Here is a 21,042-nt window from a genome sequence, read left to right on the forward strand (position 1 = left end):
AGAGTTTGGAAAGGGGAGAATTGGAGGGGGAGAGTTTGGAGGGGGAGAGTTTGGAAAGGGGAGAGTTTGGAAAGGGGAGAGTTTGGAAAGGGGAGAGTTTGGTAGGGGGAGAGTTTGGAGGGGGAGAGTTTGGAGAGGGGGTGAGTTTGGAGGGGGTGAGTTTGGAGGGGGAGAGTTTGGAGAGGGGGTGAGTTTGGAGGGGGTGAGTTTGGAGGGGGTGAGTTTGGAGGTGGAGAGTTTGGAGGGGGAGAGTTTGGAGGGGGAGAGTTTGGAGGGGGAGAGTTTGGAGGGGGAGAGTTTGGAGGGGGAGAGTTTGGAGGGGGAGAGTTTGGAGAGGGGGTGAGTTTGGAGGGGGGGTGAGTTTGGAGGGGGTGAGTTTGGAGGGGGTGAGTTTGGAGGTGGAGAGTTTGGAGGGGGAGAGTTTGGAGGGGGAGAGTTTGGAGGGGGAGAGTTTGGAGGGGGAGAGTTTGGAGAGGGGGTGAGTTTGGAGGGGGTGAGTTTGGAGGGGGTGAGTTTGGAGGTGGAGAGTTTGGAGGGGGAGAGTTTGGAGGGGGAGAGTTTGGAGGGGGAGAGTTTGGAGGGGAGAGTTTGGAGGGGGAGAGTTTGGAAAGGGGAGAGTTTGGAGAGGGAGAGTTTGGAGGGGGAGAGTTTGGAGGGGGAGAGTTTGGTAGAGGGGAGTTTCGAAGGGGGAGAGTTTGGAAGGGGAGAGTTTAGTGGGGTATGGTTGGGAAGGTGGATGTGTGTGCCAGGACAGGACAATTTGGTGGAGTTTGGTAGGTATGATGTGAGGCAGGGGGAGAGTTTAGTGAGTGTGAGAGAGTGTAGTGAGGGTAGGAGAATTAGCAAGTGTGGGAGAGTTTGTTAGGGTGCAGGGATTTGGTAGCATGATGCAGTTTTGCAGGCAAGCTATCATTAAGCACTTCAAAGGCAGATGGAGCATTGCTTCCTGCTGTTTCTTAATCTCGCGGCTGGTATTGATCTGTCTTTGGAGCCTCTCTTCCCCTTGTATAGCATCTATCCTGCTCTCTACACCCCTCTGTAATGACTGATCTGAGCTCAGTAATTATCAATGATCCCACCTCTGTACCGGCAGCCCTGCTCGGAAAATGCCTTTATAACATGGTCCAATTGGTTATTTTTAAGACATTTTTCCTTAAAACTCAGATCTCAACATTTGTTGTCTGTCACTTACCCTGGAGCCAATTGAGAGAGTTCTCTGTTTTCAGGGGTGGTTTGTTACCCAGACTTCTTGAAATGATTGGCTCATTCCCCTGAAAATTGCTGACAGTTCCTGCGTACAATTCTCCCTCTGGTAAAAGTAAAGACAAACACAGATTGAAGCCATCCATAGAGCTCTTCAGTGCTTAATAAACAGTATTTAAATATTTATATATCCAATATCAAATGTAAAGCACAAAGATCTGCACTGAACCCAACCATTTAAAAAATAAAATAAAAATATGACACTGCGCTGTTTCAATGCTTTCTCTTTATTCATTCATGGATGCAAGTATCACTGGCTGGCACTTATTGCCCCATCCCTCGAGAAGGTGGTGGTGAGCTGCCTTCTTGAACTGCTGCAGTCCATGTGGTGTAGGTACACCCACAGTGCTGTTAGAGAGGGCGTTCCATGATTTTGACCAAGCAACGGTGAAGGAGCGGCGATATATTTCCAAATCGGGATGGTGAGTGGCTTGGGGAATTTCCAGGTGGTGGTGTTCCCATGTATCTTCTGCCCGTGTCCTTCTAGCTGGTCAAGGTCACAGGTTAGGTGCTATCTAAGGGGCCTTGTGAGTTGCTAAGTGCATCTTGTTGATGGCACACACTGTGTCTCGGTGTTGGAGGGAGGGAATGTTGAAGGTGGTGGATGGGGTGCCAATGAAGCGGGGCTGCTTTGTCCTGGATGGTGTTGAGCTTCTTGAGTGTTGTTGGAGCTGCACCCATCCAGGCAAGTGGAGTGTATTCCAGCACATTACTGATTTATGCCTTGTAGATGGTGAACAAGCTTTTTTGGGGGATGGATGTGGGAGGTGGGGCGGGGGGGGTGTCAGGATGAGTTACACATTGCAGACTTCTCAGCCTCTGACCTCCTTTTGCAATCACTGTATTTATATGGTTCATCCAATGATGTTTCTGGTCAATGGTGACACCCAGATGTTGATAGTGGGGAATTCAGTGATAGTAATGCTATTGAATATCTTGGGGGGAGTGTTAAGACTCTCCTTTTATGCAGATGGCCATCGCGTGGCACTTATGTATTACGAATATTAGTTGCTGCCACTTATCAGATCAAGTCTAAATCTTGTCCAGGTTTTGTGGCATGCAGGCACTGACCACTTCCTTATCTGGAGAATTGCAAAGAGAGTTGAACAGAATGCAGCCATTAGTGAACATCCCCACTTCTAACCTTATGTTGAGGGAAGGTTACTGATACTACAGTTGAAGATGGTTGGGTCTTGGACATTACATAGGAACACAGGAATTAAGAGTAGAAATAGGCAAATTCAGCCCTTCGAACCTGCTCTGCCATTCTCTCCTTGGTCTCAAATCCACCTTCCCATCTGTTCCTCATATCCCCTCATCCTGCTTTTATCAGAAATATATCTATCTCCTTCTTGAAACCATTCAACATCTGCAGAGACATCTGGGGTCGGAGATGATTGGCCTCCAATGACTACAACTGTCTTTCATTGTGCTTGCTCTGACTCCTTCCTGATTCCCAATGACTTCAATTTTATTAGGGCTCCTACATTTGCTCAAATGCTGCCTTGCTGTCAAGCACAGTCACTCTCGCCACTAACCCCCCCCTCCCTCCGCATCCCCCCACCCCCACTGAACCCTCCCCCTTCACCACCACCCTCTGGAATTCTTTCTCTGGAAAGGCCTTTTAGCTTTGACAAAGGGTCATCTGGACTGAAAACGTCAACTCCTTTCTCTCCTTACAGATGCTGTCAGACCTGCTGAGATTTTCCAGCATTTTCTCCTTTGGTCTCTGGAATTCAGCTCTCTTGTCTATGTTTGGAGCAAGGCTGTAATCTATGGTGTAACATTGAACCCCACTGACTGAGGAGGATCCACAGAAACAGGAGAGGCCATTCAACCCCTCATGCCTGTTCCACCATTCAATTCGATGACAACTGATCTGCACCTCAACAACATTAACCCAGCTTTGTTTCATATCATAAGAACATAAGAACTAGGAGCAGGAGTAGGCCATCTGGCCCCTCGAGCCTGCTCCGCCATTCAATAAGACCATGGCTAATCTTTTTGTGGACTCAGCTCCACTTACCCGCCCGCTCACCATAAACCTTAATTCCTTTACTGTTCAAAAATGTATCTATCTTTGCCTTAAAAACATTCAATGAGGTAGCCTCAACTGCTTCACTGGGCAGGGAATTTCACATTACCCTAACCCAACAAAAATTGTGGGTGGCACAGTGGTTAGCACTGCTGCCTCACAGCGCCAAGGACCCAGGTTCAATTCAGTGTGGAGTTTGCACATTCTCCCCATGCCTGCGTGGATTTCCTCTGAGGGCTCTGGTTTCCCCCCACAGTCCAAAGATGTAAGGTTAGGTTGATTGGTCAGGCTAAAATTGCCTTTCAGTGTCCCAAGATGTGTAAGTTCAGGGGGATTATTTGGGTAAATACATGGGGTTAAGGGGTGAGGGCCTGGGTGGGATGCTCCGTCGGAGAGTTGGTGCAGACATGATGGGCCGAATGGCCTCCTTCTGCTAGGGATTCCTTGATTATGAAAACGTGTCAGTCTTAGTCTTGAATCCCAATTGATCCGGCCGGCATGGATTTCTGGGGGAGAGAATTCAAGATTTCTACTACCATTCATTTTTAAGAAGACTTTCTCGATTTCTCTCAGACAGAGTGGTCTGGCTCTCTGTTTAAGATTTGGCATCTGGACTCCCCCAGTAAAAAGAGATACTTTCTCTTTATCCGATGCTTTGAATCCTTCTTTCATTTTAAAGAACTTAAGTAGATGCCAAACAATTTTCTATACTCCAGGGAAAGAAAAACTAACAGAAACTTCCGGAAGAGTTAAGTCCACTGGCAGGGACAATGTTTGATCAGCAGGATAATCGCTGTTCCTTAAGTTTTTAAAGTTTTCTTTTAAATTTTATTTATTAGTGTCACAAGTAGGCTTACATTCACACTGCAATGAAGTTGCTGTGAAAATCCTGGAGTCGCCACACTCAGGCGCCTGTTCGGGTACACTGTGGGAGAATTTAGCCTGGCCAATGCACCCTAACCAGCACGTCTTTCAGACTGTGGGAGGAAACCAGAGCACCCGGAGGAAACCCACGCAGACACGGGGAGAACGTGCAGACTCCGCACAGACAGTGATCTAAACTGGGAATCGAACCTGGGTCCCTGGCGCTGTGAGGCAGCAGTGCTAACCACCATGCCACCATTCTTTGCTGGGATTAAGATGTGTGTTCCAGCCACCAACCCTATAATCTGACAGTTTACTGGCTCAGGGTACTGCTTCATTTCATGAGTTATAATCACATATTGGGTAACAGCAACTGCTTGAAACCTGCTTTTACCCACCAACCATAATTGCAGTCGACTTATAGGTCGGGTCAAAGGGACATCGGCCTTTTCCGTCTTCCGTTAAAAGATTACCGTCGGGGTCCTTCGCAATAGAGAAGTCAGCGATACGCTACGTGGAAAAGATAATAGATTACACTCCGTGCAGCTACCTGGCATTATTATACTGCTTAATGCCTAAAAACAGCGGTGTCAACACTTACAATGTAGGCACAAGTTGGGCTGAAAGCGTAGGTCCCACAGACATAAACATGTGTACCGTTCAGCTGGAGGAGAATCTTAATATAATTGAAGCAATCACTCTGCAACCAGACAAACGAGTTAGAATATAGCACTCGCTTTTGGTATTAAATGTATTTCAATGGTTAATTCTCAGAGCGAGGGACCTTACCATAAGGCTTTTGCCCTTAAAATGACACTCGCTCCTCTTCTGCTCTGGGGCTTCCCAGATCACCTGTGGAGAGTAAGTCAACATGGTTAAAGATCTTTTTTTTTAACATTTCCAAACATGTTTCAATATTTGTTGAAGAAATTGTTCGGTGTAAATAACAACAACACGTTAACTCTTCGCTTTCACCAGCTTAGCTTGTTCAGCTAGAGCGCTGTCGCAGGGAGGGATTGCGCAGAACTTTAGTTCCTGCATGAGGAGTGACCAGTGGTCAGCTGACAATTTTTTAAAAAACTCACTGGCACCAAGTTTAGAGACATTGGACTCCTGCTATTTAGGTCAGCGATACCTAGAAAATGGCTCAGCCCAACACCTGGTTGGATATTCCCCAGTTGTCACTGCTTGCCAAAGCATTAGGCTCCTTGATTTACATGCCAGAGGTGTCTATAGAATAGCTTGACTCCATATTAGGTTCATTCTAACAGTGTGGCCCAATCTCGATCCCTTGATTTCTTTATGTGGGCATCGGTTGGCTTGATGTGGATACGGGGTCAATTCCCATACAGGACATCTCCTTGCCTTGCTCCATACTTCATGTTGAGTAATGCTCTTCAAACTACATATGGGTTGGCACGGTGGCACAGTGGTTAGCCCTGCTGCCTCACAGCGCCAGGGTCTCGGGTTCGACTCCTGGCTTGGGTCACTGTCTGTGTGGAGTCTGCACGTTCTCCACGTGTCTGCGTGGGTTTCCTCCGGGTGCTCCGGTTTCCTCCCACAGCCTGAAAGATGTGCTGGTTAGGTGCATTGGCCCTCAGTGTACCCAAACAGGTGCCGGGGTGTGGCGACCAGGGGATTTTCACAGTAACAGTGTGAATGTAAACCAACTTGTGACACTAATAAATAAACTTTAAACTGCTTGTCTCTGTCTAATAGAGAGAGAAGCCCTATGGTTCCTCGCAGACTATGGCTAATTACCCAATGTCTTTGTCTACCTGTCCATCTCCCATAACATGCCCCTTGAGCAGCCATGTTTGGCTTTGTAAATCCACTCAACGGTAGGGTACAAACAACGATACCAACAAGCACTGCTGAGAGCCTAAGAAATAGGGGCAGCTGTTGTCCATTTGTCCTTTCAATCTACGGTGCCATTCAACAAGCTGACCTCTTATCTGACCTCCACCTTCCTGCATCTCTATCCTGCGATCAGATGTATTTCCCAGTAGCAGGAGGAATAAGTGATTTTGGGAGTTTGATTGTTGAACGAGCAGCAGGCAATTACCACATGGTAATATCTCCCATTATAACAGCGAGGTCACCCTTTTCAGGAGCCCCTGTCAGGGGTGACTGGCAGTCGTATCGGAATGCGCATAGTCGCCTCGTCAAGATGTTTCCACAGAGTTTCCTATTCGAATGTTGGACGTTGTGGGAAATTTGTGCCCGCACAGTCTGAACAAATCCACTGACTCAACTCCTTAAAAACCATAAGATAAAAGCAAAAAACTGCGGAGGCTGGAATCTGAAATAAAACAGAAAATGCTGGAAAATATCAGCAGGTCTGACAGCATCTATGTGGAGAGAATAGAGCCAGTGTTTCGAGATGGAGGATGAGGGGTGACCTCATCGAGGTGTATAAAATTATGAAAGGCATAGATAGGGTGAACGGTGGGAAGCTTTTTCCCAGGTTGGTGGTGACGTTCACGAGGGGTCATAGGTTCAAGGTGAGGGGGGGGGAGGTTTAACACGGATATCAGAAGGACGTATTTTACACAGAGGGTGGTGGGGGCCTGGAATGCGCTGCCGGGCAAGGTGGTGGAGGCGGACACACTGGGAACATTTAAGACTTATCTAGATAGCCACATGAACGGAGTGGGAATGGAGGGATACAAAAGAATGGTCTAGTTTGGACAAGGGAGCGGCACGGGCTTGGAGGGCCGAAGGGCCTGTTCCTGTGCTGTATTGTTCTTTGTTTTTTGAGTCTCGATGATCCTTCATCAGAGCTCTGACTTGAAACCTTGGCTCTATTCTCTCCCCACAGGTGCAGTCAGACCTGCTGCGATTTTCCAGCATTTTCTGTTTTTGTTGTCCTCAAAAAAACCTCTCATGCTTCATCACAGTTGCTGTTTCACAGCAGAAAGTGTTTAATCATGTAGTCCTAATATACGGGAAAGTGTACTTATGTCGTTGCTTACAATAAACAGAGTGACTTACTAGGATGCTACCGGGACTTGATGGTTTGAGTTATAAGCAGAGGCTGGATAGACTGGGACTTTTTTCACTGGAGTATAGGAGGCTTAGAGGTGATCTTATAGAGGTCCATAAAATAATGAGGGGCATAGATAAGGTAGATAGTCAACATATTTTCCCAAAGGCAGGGGAGTCTAAAACTAGAGGGCATAGATTTAAGATGAGAGGGGAGGGATACAAAAGGGTCCAGACGGGCAATTTTTTCACACAGAGGGTGGTGGATAAGATGGGTATAGAGGATTGTGACAGCACAAGGCAGCATGGTGGCACAGTGGTCAGCACTGCTGCCTCACAGCGCCAGGGACCCGGGTTTGATTCCCGGCTTGGGTCACTGTCTGTGTGGAGTTTGCACGTTCTCCCTGTGTCTGCGTGGGTCTCCTCCGGGTGCTCCAGTTTCCTCCCTCAATCCAAAGATGTGCAGGTTAGGTGGATTGGCCATGTTAAATTCTCCCTCAGTGTACCTGAACAGGCGCTGGAGTGTGGCCACTGGGGGATTTTCACAGTAACTTCATTGCAGTGTGAATGTAAGCCCACTTGTGACTAATAAACAAACTTTACTTTTACTTTACTTTAAATGCGGGCAATTGGGACTAGCTTAGTGGCAAAAACTGGGTGGCATGGACAAGTTGGGCCGAAGGGCCTGTTTCCATGCTGTAAACCTCTATGATTTCAAAAAAAAAGAACTGAATCCTGAGGGTATCAAAAAAATAGACATAAACATTTACTGTGCAGGGAATCCCTCTATCTAATGCAGAAACAGGAAGCAAACGAACGAACAAAATAAATTAGATAGGATTCCCTGTCCAATGTTGTAAACCATCCCTGCCTGTGTTTCAAGCACTGGAAATACCACTCCCATTGTAATCAGTGAGTTACCACCGTCCATTTCTCAGCGGTAATAGAGTTTGGTGAATGACTTGTTTCCATCAATAAAGATGTACATTTCTACAGATCTCTTTTGTACTTTGTGTTTTCTTTCAATAGAATTCACTTTTAAAGAAATTAATCTGCAGTCAGTAAACCATTCTGCCGATAGTTTTGGTGTAAGTAGTCAGTATGGGTGCCGGCACGGTGTCTGATATTAATAACAGGGTTTAGCTCGCTGTCTGGGGGAGACGGTCCTATCTGCGCTGTCTGAAAAAGAAGAAGCCACGCAGGTTAGGAAACTGCGGTTATAAATATTCAATTCGGGATCGTTAACTGGAAACCCTTCAACGGGCTCACTTCACACAGATATCCAGCTGCCACTGACCTGGTAACCTTCAAACCAACTGGATCGCTCCTGTCAGACTGGGGCTGAAGCAGCCTCCAAATTGGGAGACGACAGGGGATTAGTCGTCGCAGCCTTCAGGGAGCTGGGCTCATGTTGGCTCGGTAATTACACGAGTGACAGAAGTAGACACCCTGTCAGTCACCCCTCCTAGCGAGAGGAGACCAGCATCTAATGACAGAGATGGGGGATGGGGAGGGGGAAGGGAAATTTGGTAATATAATGTGACAGAACAATATCTCAGTGACCCTGTGCCCTGCGTTAAATCTGACAGCCGACAGTGATGTGTGATTTGATGGCATCAGCCGCGTTCTCGATGAACTTGCATCTATAGTCGAAATATATTTTTTGCTTCATACAATAGCACTAATTATCCGTCAAATCCTAAATTAATAAGAAACTGGAAAGAGAATTAACAAGTATGACTGCACTAATTTACCCCGTGTCAAGATACCTTCTCGTCACCCCACAGACGGAAATATGAATGTACCTCGTTTTTGAATTTATTGGGAGCAATGTCCGCAACATCTAAGGAGAAAATGGCATCTCTGGCCCCAACATAGAGCACTCCTCGCTCAGCACTCAGCAGCAGCTTGGTGTAGTTCCGCACTCCATCTCGGTAGAAATGTTTGACAGGTCTGTCAGTGTTATCTGAGAAAGAAGAAGCCACATGGGTGAGAAAAAAAGTCACAAGATCCCTTGCTGAGAGTAGCTACTCGCTCTGGTTAATCAGGATTATGGAATCATAGATCATAGAGTCCCTACAGTGCAGAAGGAGGCCTTTCAACCCATCGAGTCTGCACCGACCACAATCCCACCCAGGCCCTATTCCTGTAACCCCACATATTTACCCCGCTAATCCTCCTGATACTAGGGTGAACTTAGCATGGCCAATCAGCCTAATCCACACATAGAATCATAGAGTGCAGAAGGAGGCCATTCGGCCCATCGAGTCTGCACCGACCACAATCCCACGCTGACCCCATCCCCATAACCCCAAGCATTCACCCTAGGTAGTCCCCCCTGACACTAAGGGTCAATTTAGCCTGGCCAATCAGCCTAACCCGCACATCTTTGGATTGTAGGAGGAAACAGGAGCACCCGGAGGAAACCCACGCAGACACGGGGAGAATGTGCAAACTCCACACAGACAATGATCCGAGGCCAGACTTGAACCTGGGTCCATGGCGCTGTGAGGCAGCAGCGCTAACCACTGTTCCACCGTGCCTTAAACACCGTTTTACCTTAAACATACAGGGTGGGATTTTCCGGCCATGCTTGTCCCAAGGCTTGAAAATCCTGCCCGAGGTCAACGGACTTTGCATGATCCGTGTCCTGCCCACTACGATTCCCCTGGAGCGTGGGATGTGAAACTTCTGCTCAATGGCGGCGTGGTGGGAGAGGAGTGCATTGATGATTTAAAAACTGAAGCTGAAATGGATACAGGAGAATCATTGAGTGTTCAAACCACAGAAGGAGGCCATTCAGCCCATATGTCTGTGTGCTCGCCATCTGAAGAAGCAAGTCACCCAATGGCACTCTCTTGCCTTTCCCGCATAGCTCTCAAAACTCTCTATTTTCAGATAATGATACAATTCCATTTCCAAATCCTCGATTTGGGCAGCACAGTGGCATAGTGGTTAGCACTACTGCCTCACAGCTCCAGGAACCTAGGTTCAATTCTCGGCCAGGGTGACTATCCATGCGGAGGTTGCACTTTCTCACGTGTCTGTGTGGGTATCCTCTGGGTGCTCCGGTTTCCTCCCACAGTTCAAAGATGTGCAGGTTAGGTGCATTGGCCATGCTAAGTTGCCCCTTAGTGTAGAGGGATTAGTGGGGTAAATGTGTGGGGTTACGGGATAAGGCCTAGGTGGGTTCTTGTCGGTGCAGACTCAATGGGTTGAATGGCCTCCTTCTGTACTATAGGGATTCTATGACTGACCTGATCTCCACCACATTTAGGGCAATCCAGATCCTGACCACTCGCTATGTGACAGAGATTTTCCTCATGGCACCATTGCTTCTTTTGCCAATTACCTTAAATTGCTGCCCTCTGGTCCTCGATCCTGCCACCAATGGGAACAGTGCCTCCCTATCTACTCTGCCCAGATCCCTCATGATTTTGATCACCTCTATCAAATCTCCTCCCAACCTCTTCTCCACAGAAAACAATCCCAAACTCTCCAAATAAAACTTGAAGTAGAAATATTTAATACTCAAGATTCATAGAATCCACAGTGCAGAAAGGAGGCCATTTGGCCCATCGAGCCTATACAGACAACAATCCCACCCAGGTCCTGTCCTATCCCCATAACCCCACATATTTACCTTAGATGTTTACCCCACATATTTACCTTACCCTGACACTAAGGGGTAATTTAGCATGGCCAATCAACCTAACCCGCACATCTTTGGACTGTGGGAGGAAACCGGTGCACCTGGAGGAAACCCACACAGACACAGGGAGAATGTGCAAACTCCACACACATTCATGCAAATGTTTCAAAGATACAGAGGAAAGGATTCAGATGTGATGGTTTTGCATTAGGATGGTGTTTTATTTATTCATGCCTCTAAGTAACTCAGAATTTTTGAGAGGCAGTCACTATAAATGACTGGATGATCAGCTGGTCTGTCTATACTAGCTGTGGTGGTGGGATGAATGTTGGCTTAGACACTGAGAGAACTTCCCATTTCTTTGAAGAATGCTACATGATCTTTTGGTTTAACTGATCACTTTTAAGATGGCACCTTCAACAATGCAGCACTCTCTCAGTACTGCACTGAAGTTTCAGGCTAGACAATCTGCTTTAGCCTTTAGTGGTCTTGAACCTCCAATCATCTAATTTGAAGACCACAAATCAACCAAACCGATGCTTAAAAGATACTTACAACATAAGATTGGGCAAAAGTTTAGGTCCACATGGTTAAAATGGGGGGAAGGGGGAATCACGATATTGAATTTGATGATCAGCCATGGTCAAAATGAATGGTGGAGCAGGCTCGAGGGGCCGAATGGCCTACTCCTGCTCCTATTTTCTATGTTTCTATGTAAAATGGGGACTAATTTACATCTGCATACCCTGGTTCAATCATACCCACGGTCCTTTAACCCCTCTTAAACTGAAGATTGAACTGTATTTTACGCCCTTTGTACAACATTGGAGAGAGTTACCCTTTTAAAAATGTCCTTGAAGATGCATCATGGTAACGTGATTGCTGCCTGAGTGAGTGCTGGAAGCTGATTCAATCATGGCATGCAAAGGAGAATCGAATGGGAAAACATTGTAAAGCCATAGGGGCGGTGGCACTAGGTGAGTTGTGTCAGAGTTCTCGAGCAGAAACCACAGGTTGTGTTATGAAGCCAAATTAAACCCCAACAATCTTTCTATTTTGGCATTGTGAGGAGAAGGTGTTTCACTCCAGGTGCGACTCTACTGACAAACCAGGGGGCTTTTATCTAAACAAATTTTATTTTATGACACATTTTAATTGTAACAATTGAATTGGCTTAACTTTTAACCCTTGAACAATACTTAACAAAACAAGACACAATTCTTAACTGCTAGCCTATCACTATGAATTCCAATCAAGCAAAATAGGCTTAAACCTCTCTCTAAAATTAGTTAGCCAAACACAGGTATACTTGTTTGTGACTTAGAATACCAGGCTTGGAGTTTTCAGAAACACTTAGGAGAGAGAGGGACAGAGAGACACTGCTTTCTTCTGGCAGCTCAGGAGCAACTGCTTGTATTTTAAAAATGAAAATGTAACTCTTTTTTTCCTGCAAGCTTTGCTCCTCCTATTAATCATCTGACTCTGTCCCTGTCAATCAAACACTCACATGACTCTGCATAACACGTCTAAAATCCCAGGAGAACCTAAATAAACAAAAGGTCCACTGACTCTACAAAGTAACACACTCCTAGCTAAAATCAGTTATTAGCCCGCATTAGAACCATAGAACTAGAAGCAGGAGTAGGCCATTCAGCCCTTCGAGCCTGCTCTGCCATTCATCTTGAGATGGCTGATCATCAAATTCAATATCCCGATTCCCCCTTCCCCCAATATCCCTTGATCCCTTTAGCCCCAAGAGCTATATCCAATTTCTCCTTGAAATCAGACAATATTTTGGCCTCAACTACATTCTGAGGTCGTGAATTCCACACATTCGCCACCCTCTGGGTGAGGAAATTTCTCCTCACCTCAGTCCTAAAAGGTTTACCCCTTATCCTGAAACTATGACCCCTAGTTCTGGACTCCCCCACCATTGGGAACTTTCTTTCTGAATCTACCCTGTCTAACCCTGTTAGAATTTTATAAGTTTCTATGAAATTCCCTTTCACTCTTCTAGACGCCAGTGAATATAATCCTAACCAATTTAGTCTCTCCCCGTATGACAGATCTGCCATCCCAGGAATCAACCTGGCAAACCTTCGCTATACTCCCTCTATAGCAAGGACATCCTTCCTCCATTCTTAGCACCTGCTGCATGTCTCCCAGACAAATCGACTCTTGTAAACACTGCCACTTAAAGCAGCCCCACCTTAAACAAAATCATATCAAAATATCACAATATCATCACAGTTGTTGGACAGTGAAGATTATCTAGGATTGCAACGGGATCTTGATCAATTGGGCCAGTGAGCCAATGAATGGCAGATGGAGTTTAATTTAGATAAATGCGAGGTGATGCATTTTGGTTCATCGAATCGGGGCAGGACTTACTCAGTTAATAGTAGGGTGTTGAGGAGAGTTATAGAACAAAGAGATCGAGGAGTACGTGTCATAGCTCCTTGAAAGTGGAGTCAGAGGTGAACAGAGTGGTGAAGAAGGCATTCGGGATGCTTGGTTTCATTGGTCAGAACATTGAATACAGGAGTTGGGATGTCTTGTTGAAGTTGTACAAGACATTGGTAAGGCCACACTTGGAATACTGTGTACAGTTCTGGTCACATTATAGAAAATATATTATTAAACTAGAAAGAGTGCAGAAAAGATTTACTAGGATGCGACCAGGACTTGATGGTTTAAGTTATAAGGAGAGGCTGGATAGACTGGGACTTTTTTTCCCTGGAGTGTAGGAGGCTTAGGGGTGATGTTACAGAGGTCTATAAAATAATGAGGGGCACAGATAAGTTAGATAGTCAACATCTTTTCCCAAAGGTAGGGGAGTCTAAAACTAGAGGGCATAGGTTTAAGATGAGAGGGGAGAGATACAAAAGGGTCCAGAGGGGCAATTCTTTCACTCAGAGGGTGTTGAGTGTTTGGAACAAGCTGCCAGAGGCATTAGTCGAGGTGGGTCCAATTTTGTCTTTTAAAAAGCATTTAGATAGTTACATGGGTAAGACGGGTATAGAGGGATATGGGCCAAACGCAGGCAATCGGGACTAGCTTAGTGGTTAAAAAACAAGCGTGGCATGGACAAGTTGGGCCGAAGGGCCTGTTTCCATGACTGTAAACCTCTATGACTCTGTGGCTCTTGTAACAAAACACTGCCACATAAAGCAGCCTCATAATCAAAATTATATCAAAATATCACAATATCATCACAGTTGTTCTATCAGAGGCACAGACACAATGGGGCCAAGCGACCTTCTACTGTGCTACAAACATTCTATGGTTCTGTGAGAACCATCTGGATATGAAAAACCTTTCTCTGGTAACACTATAAAAATTTTACAGGGAAGTTTTGATGAAACATCACATTTTCTATTCCAAATATCGAAACCCGTCACTTTGCCTGTGCCTAATTATAGTTTGATAGCTGCCAAAATGTCACATCTGAATTAAGGTTAAGAATTAAAAAAAGAGTGAAAAGTCAGCCTTGGATATAAGTTGAACATGAAGACAATGGCTTCGATATTCTAGGCCCTGAACTAACATTAACGGGAAAGTTTTAATGAATATCATAAATGTATTAATTTTTAAATAGCCTCTGGCTTCATTACTTACAATGCCCAGGCTGGCATTTTGAATAAAAAGTTATATTGCGGAAATAAAACTGACCCAAGCAGGGTCGAGACTTCACTTCTATCAATGCTTGTGGTAGCTATTTGTTCGTTCTCCAGGAGCCAGTGTATAATAATCTTGCCAAGGCCAGTCTTCCATCACCATAACCCTTTATTTACAAAATGGAGAAGGGGCGGATCCACGGCTTACAGCACACAAGTCCAAATCTGGAGACCTACAGAATATCGGTCCGGGTTGAGTCAGCGGGTTTTCAGCCTCCGCTGCTCGATTCCCTTTGGGCCAGCCCCCGCTTGCTCAATAAGGGAGTCCACATTCCACGAAGCCCACAGGGAGACCTACTAATGATCCTCGGTGTCCTTCATGGCCACCACAACACAGTGGATACCACTTTCGGAGCTGTGAAGATCAATTCTTGGGTGGGCGGCACGGTGGCACAGTTGTTAGCACTGCTGCCTCACGGCGCCAGGGACCTGGGTTCGATTCCCAAATTGGGTCACTGTCTGCGTGGAGTTTGCATGTTCTCCCCGTGTCTGTGTGGGTTTCTTCCAGGCGCTCCGGTTTCCTCCCACAGTCTCAAGATATGTGGGTTAGGTGGATTGGCCATGCTAAATTGTGTCAGAGGAATTAGCAGGGTAAATACATGGGGTTTACAGGGATAGAGCCTGGGTGGGATTGTTGTTGGCGCAGGCTTGATGGGCTGAATGGCCTCCTTCTGCACTGTAGGGATTCTATGATTCTATGAACTCACTCCTCCGTGCTCAGTCAGAATCCCAGCATGCTGACACTAAACCAAACTGCAGATTAATTTGAATTGATTAATAATTTAGCACGTTGATTAGTTTACAAGCCACCATCAAATCCAATGTCATTTTGCTGATATCTCATTTCAGGGCTTGTGTCCGTGTGATCACATTGAAAGTTACCGCTTAGGCCTCAGCTGGAGATCTGCATCTATTTATGAACACCAGGCTTCAGGATGGATGTCAAGGTCTCGGAGATGATGCCGAGGAGATTGACCTCAGTAATTCCAGGGATGAGGGGGCTTCAGTTATGCAGGTCAGAGACCGGAAAAGCTGAGAATGTTTTGCTTTAAGAGCAGAGAAGGTCAAGAGGAGATCTGAAGGGTTTTGATAAGAGTAGGGAGAAAGGAACTGTTTCCACTGGCAGGAGCATTGGTAGTCATGATGTGGAGATGCCGGCGTTGGACTGGGGTGAACACAGTAAGAGTTTTAACAACACCAGGAGCATTAGTATCCAGACGTCACTGACTTCAAATTACTGGGGTACGAATAAGGAGTTGTACACAGTGAGTTGTTTTGATGTGCACTCCCTGAACAGGATGTGGAAGCAGATTCAATTGAAACTTTCAAAAGGGAAATGGATAAATATTGAAAAGGAAAAAACTGAAGGTCTACATTTAAAGTGTATTTATTAGTGTCACAAGTAGGCTTACATTAACACTGCAATGAAGTTACTGTGAAAATCCACTAGCCGCCACATTCCGGCACCTGTTCAGGTACACTGAGGGAGAATTTACCATGGCCAATGCACCTAACCAGCACGTCTTCCGGACTGTGGGAGGAAACCAAAGCACCCGGAGGAAACTCATGCAGACACGGGAAAAATGTGCAAACTCCGCATAGACAGTGACCCAAGCCAGGAATCGAACCCGGGTCCCTGACGCTGTCAGGTAGCAGTGCTAACCACTGTGCCACCGTGAGTGATTCAGAGGATTGATACCTGGAATGAGCAAGTTGTCTTCTGAGGGTAGGCTTGACAGGCTGGTCTTGTTTCTAGCAGAGTTCAGATGAGTGAGGGGTGATTCAATTGAAGTATATAAAATCCTGAATAGTCTTGATAAGGTGGACTTTGAAAGAATGTTTCCTCTCGTGGGTGGGTCAAGAACTAGTGGTCACTGTTTTAAAATTAGGAATCGCCCTTTTAGGACAGAGATGAGGGTTTTTTTCCTCAGAGGGTTGTGCAACTTTGGAACTCTCTACCTCAGGTGGTGGAAGTGGAGTCATTGAATATTTTTGAGGCCGAGTTAGATAGACTCTTGTTAGGCAAGGGAACTAAAGGTTATTGGGGGGGTAGATGGGAATGTGGAACTCAACACAAACAGATCAGCCATGGATGGCGAAGCAGGCTCGAGGGCCGAATGGCCCACTCTTGCTCCTGTTTCATTTGTTTATATGTTTGGAGGAAGAATGGGAAGATTGGGGCTAATGGGATTGCTCTTTCAAAGAGCTAGTACAGTCATGATAAGCCGAATGGCCCCCTTCTGAGCTGTAAAATTATGGGATACTGCAAAGAACTTGTTAACAACTTGTAGTTAAAAAATAATCCATTACATCAAGCTTTTTCCTTTATAAGACAACATGCTCAATCAAAATAAGAGGGTTGGCTTCCTGACAAGTTATTCAGGAATGTGTTAAAAACATCACTGTTGGAGCAGTGCTTCCCTCGCATTTTAATCTGTGGCAATGGGTTCAAATTCAGAGCAAGATAGGAGGAAGAACATTCAAACAAACCCTTCACCTCTGCAGCTGGGACCTTGAGTTGGAGACAGACCCAATGAAAAAGATAAAATGGAAATCTCTTCTTTCTAATGGCTGACCACAGCAGAAAACTCTCGGAAGTTAACATTAATTAGCAGAGAGGCCATTGGTTGAGGTCGGAGAAAATCTTGGATTGATACACCGTTGACGATATAGATATTACTTTAAGTTGGAACTTGAAGGACCATTTTTGGAGAATAGTGAGGGGAGCCTTAATCCACATTTAGCCCATACTCTATCCAATCTGAGCTCTGGAATTCCCTCCCTAAACCTTTCCACCTCTACCTGGGTTAGAGGTTAGGGCGGCACTTCACAGCTCCAGGGACCTGGGTTTGATTCCCGGGGTGGGTCACTGTCTGTGTGGAGCTTGCACATTCTCCTCGTGTCTGCGTGGGTTTCCTCCGGGTGCTCCGGTTTCCTCCCACAGTCCAAAGATGTGCGGGTTAGGTTGATTGGCCATGCTAAAATTGCCCTTAGTGTCCTGAGATGCGTAGGTTAGAGGGATTAGTGGATAAATATGTAGGGATATGGGGGTAGGGCTTGGGTGGGATTGTGGTCGGTGCAGACTCGATGGGCCAAATGGCCTCTTTCTGCACTGTAGGGTTTCTATGATTTCTACCCCTCTGTTAAGTTGCTCTGTAAAACCTATCACGTTGACTGATATCAGGCCCAATAGGTGGCCAGTGGTCCCATTTTGCTCAGTACAGTGTATGCAGGCTGCCTCTGGATATTATCGTGAACTGAGGTCAGAGGTTACTCAGTAGCTAATGCTGAAGGCCGAATGGCCATCTCTGAGCATTTTAGTTTCTTTCCTTTAGTTTTACGATGGGCTGTGCACTTCTGGACGGAAACATGCATCTACTTCTTGCCTGGATATTGGCCTAGTTGGTAGCATTCTTGCCTCTGAGGTTTCAGACTCACGTCTCACTCAGCACGCGAGCACAAAATTCAAGGCCGACACTCCAGTACTGAGGGAGTGCTGCACTTGCGGAGGTGCCATCTTTTGAGATGAGATTTTACTCGGGTGGATGGTAAAACTCTTTCGATGACGAGCAGGGTTGAGTTATCCCCAGTGGCCTGGCCAATATCAGAAAAATAGGTGACCACATTGCTGTTTGTGGGAGCTTTCTGCAAGTAAATTGGCTCCCATGTTTCCAACATTACAACAATGATTGCACTTCAAAGGTAACCGGCTACCTGTAAAGACCTTCATCTGATGATGGTGAAAAGTGCTACATAAACACAAGGCTTTTTTTCCTCTGTCTTTTTGGGAATTTGCAGCACCAGTTAGCTTCTGAGACTCGGGCACTGTGAGGACAAGTTCACAGGCCAAGTTGTTAATCTATCTACAGCAATTAGCTAGTAAATAATATATGAAAACCTCTGAACTTGCTAACGAATACGAAACATTACTCAAGCCTGCCATAAATCTGCAGTCAATTAAATGTAGAGGCTGCCTCCTCGTAATCTTCAAAATACACAACCCCAAATAATACATTTGAAGGAGTCTGCATCTCCCTAGAGAACTGACTGGCTCCCAAAACAGGGCGATCTTCTGTGACGTTAGATGATCCATTATCATCTCTTCCGGAACAGTCTGAGCTCGGCTCAAGTCCAACTGCATGCCTCTTGTGGTTTTTGTGGTACTGAACCAACTGCTGTGGTTCTGGATCAGAATCCCAGTTTCAGGCTGTGCTTTAATCTGCTGCCCATCATCTGCCAGTCAAGTGAGTGTGTGGCTTTTTCAGTCCAACGCCCAGTTGGTTCATCAAGCATGGCCGCATCAAGAACAAGCCTGGAGTCGACCTCCGGACGTAAGGTTCATAGAATCATAGAAGAATCATAGAAACCTTACAGTACAGAAAGAGGCCATTCGGCCCATTGAGTCTGCACTGACCACAATCCCACCCAGGCCCTACCCCCATATCCCTACATATTTCACCCACTAATCCCTCTAACCTATGCATCTCAGTACACTAAGGGGCAATTTTAGCATGGCCAATCAACCTAATCCGCACATCTTTGGACTGTGGGAGGAAACCGGAGCACCCGGAGGAAACCCACGCTGACACGAGGAGAATGTGCAAACTCCACACAGACAGTGACACAAGCCGGGAATCGAACCCTGGAGCTGTGAAGCAGCAGTGCTAACCACTGTGCTACCGTGCCGCCCACCGTGAAGTAAACTGTTAAATCTCGATCATCTGATGACAGGGCGTTGACTTGAAACTCTGGGCGGAATTTTCCAGTCCCGCCCACCAGGGAATCATAGTGGGACGGGACTGGGACATGCAAAGGTCCATTGCCCTCCAGCCAGAATTTCTGGTCTTGGAGTGAGTGCGACTGGAAAATCAAACCCTCTGTTCACTCCCCAAAGATGATGGGTGGGATTTTCTGGCCTTGCTCATCCCGAAACCGTAAAATCCCACCTGAGGTCAACGGAGCTTTCCATGTTCCGCTCCTCACTCCGATTCCCGTGGCGGGCGGGAGGGTAAAATTCCAGCCGATGCCGTACTTGCTGACTATTTCCAGCATTTTCAGTTTTTATTTCAGATTTCCAGCATCCGTAGTATTTACCTTTTGGGTTAAAAGACCTGCTATCTCCCTCATTATGGCACAGAAGGAGGCCCTTCAGCCCATCGAGTCTATGCCAGCCCTTGTCAAGCAGTGTTGCACGTATTCTTGTTTTTGACAGTGTTCTTGTTTTATATATTGGGCTGAAAATTCCCCAGCCCGCCTGTCACGGGAATCTTAACGGGCAGGACTGAAAATTTGGCGGACCATTTAAAATTCTGTTGAGCTCAGGCAGGAACTTCTGATCTTGGGGTGGGAATGGCAGGAGAATCCCGCCCTTGATCTCAAGTCGTGGATTATAATGACAATTATGCATTTATTTCTCATTCCTAGTGCCCCAGATGATGGTCTGGGTCTGGTACAACTATTTATGCCAAGTGTCTTACCAGGCCACTTCAGAGGGTATTAAGCATCATCCGTGGCCTCGTCTTAGGGGACTGGGGGCCATCAAGTCAGGGACTCACTCACTACATCACCAACTCCCATCTCTTGTGGTCTCAGTGAGATCTAGCACATGGCCAACAGAAGCATGAATAGGCACAACTCAAACATCACTGCCTGAAGTGCGCTGGGAACAGAAGAACAGGAGGATACCATTCAGCCCTCTGGCCTGTTCGGCCATTAAAGGAGACCATGGTTGATCTGCAGCCAAACTTCATCCACTCCCCGGTTAGCACTGCTGCCTCACAGTGCCAGGGACTAGGGTTCAATTCCCAGCTTGGATCACTGTGCAGAGTTTGCACATTCTCCCCATGTCTGCATGGGTTTCCTCCGGGTGTCCGGTTTCCTCCCACAGTCCGAAAGACGTGCTGGTTAGATGCATTGGCCATGCTAAATTCTCCCTCAGTGTACCCGAACAGGCGCCGGAGTGTGGCGACTAGGGGATTTTCACAATAACTTCTTTGCAGTGTTAATGTAAGCCTTCTTGTGACACTAATAAATAAGCTAAAACTGGGTGAGGAAGTGGACCCCAGTGGCAGGCAGGAGAGAGGCAGTGAGATCTCGGCGACCAAGGCAGCGGATGGACCCCAGGCGAGGCAACGAGCCGCATGTGAGGCAATGGATGGAGGACCCCGGCGGGGGCCACGGAAATGAAAGTTCTGGGTCCCAGAAATAACAGGGCCCCACGAACTGTAAATCCACCTCTGGCTAACCCGCGAGCCAATGCAGCACTATGAAACCCTTTGTGTAGAAACCATTCAGCCGTACTCCACTTGTGGGAAAGCTTTCAGTCACTCGTGCTGTCCCCAAGCCAATACATTCAGTCCTTTCCTTCCCTGAGTGGATTAACCCTACAGTTCCTTATCTACTCACAGCTCCCATAAACCCAGTATTCAACAGTCTGTATGACTAATTAGTCGCTAATCAGACTTGCTCTTGTAAACAAGACTGCATCTGCACTTGGACAAGATGGATTTTGTAATCAGTCTTCTTTGTAACACTGTAAACAGTTTATTCCATAGAGTTTCATTTCT

The 21,042-nt window shown here is 46.4% G+C and overlaps 1 protein-coding gene across 11 annotated transcripts in view; it reads right to left on the bottom strand.

The window, feature by feature from the left end:
- The window catches only part of sema4ba (sema domain, immunoglobulin domain (Ig), transmembrane domain (TM) and short cytoplasmic domain, (semaphorin) 4Ba), a 401,715-nt gene that overhangs the window by 58,934 nt on the left and 321,739 nt on the right, over window positions 1-21,042 (bottom strand). For all 11 annotated transcript variants that reach the window (XM_078241521.1, XM_078241528.1, XM_078241520.1 and 8 more), the window contains 5 exons: window positions 8,953-9,113; window positions 4,952-5,014; window positions 4,764-4,862; window positions 4,561-4,672; window positions 1,193-1,309 (listed from right to left, as the gene is read on the bottom strand). In XM_078241521.1, the coding sequence (XP_078097647.1) occupies window positions 1,193-1,309; window positions 4,561-4,672; window positions 4,764-4,862; window positions 4,952-5,014; window positions 8,953-9,113 (552 nt within the window). The remainder of the gene's footprint in view (window positions 1-1,192; window positions 1,310-4,560; window positions 4,673-4,763; window positions 4,863-4,951; window positions 5,015-8,952; window positions 9,114-21,042) is intronic.

The sequence above is a fragment of the Mustelus asterias genome, chromosome 24 (genome assembly GCF_964213995.1).
Source record: "Mustelus asterias chromosome 24, sMusAst1.hap1.1, whole genome shotgun sequence".
Lineage (NCBI taxonomy): Eukaryota > Metazoa > Chordata > Chondrichthyes > Carcharhiniformes > Triakidae > Mustelus > Mustelus asterias.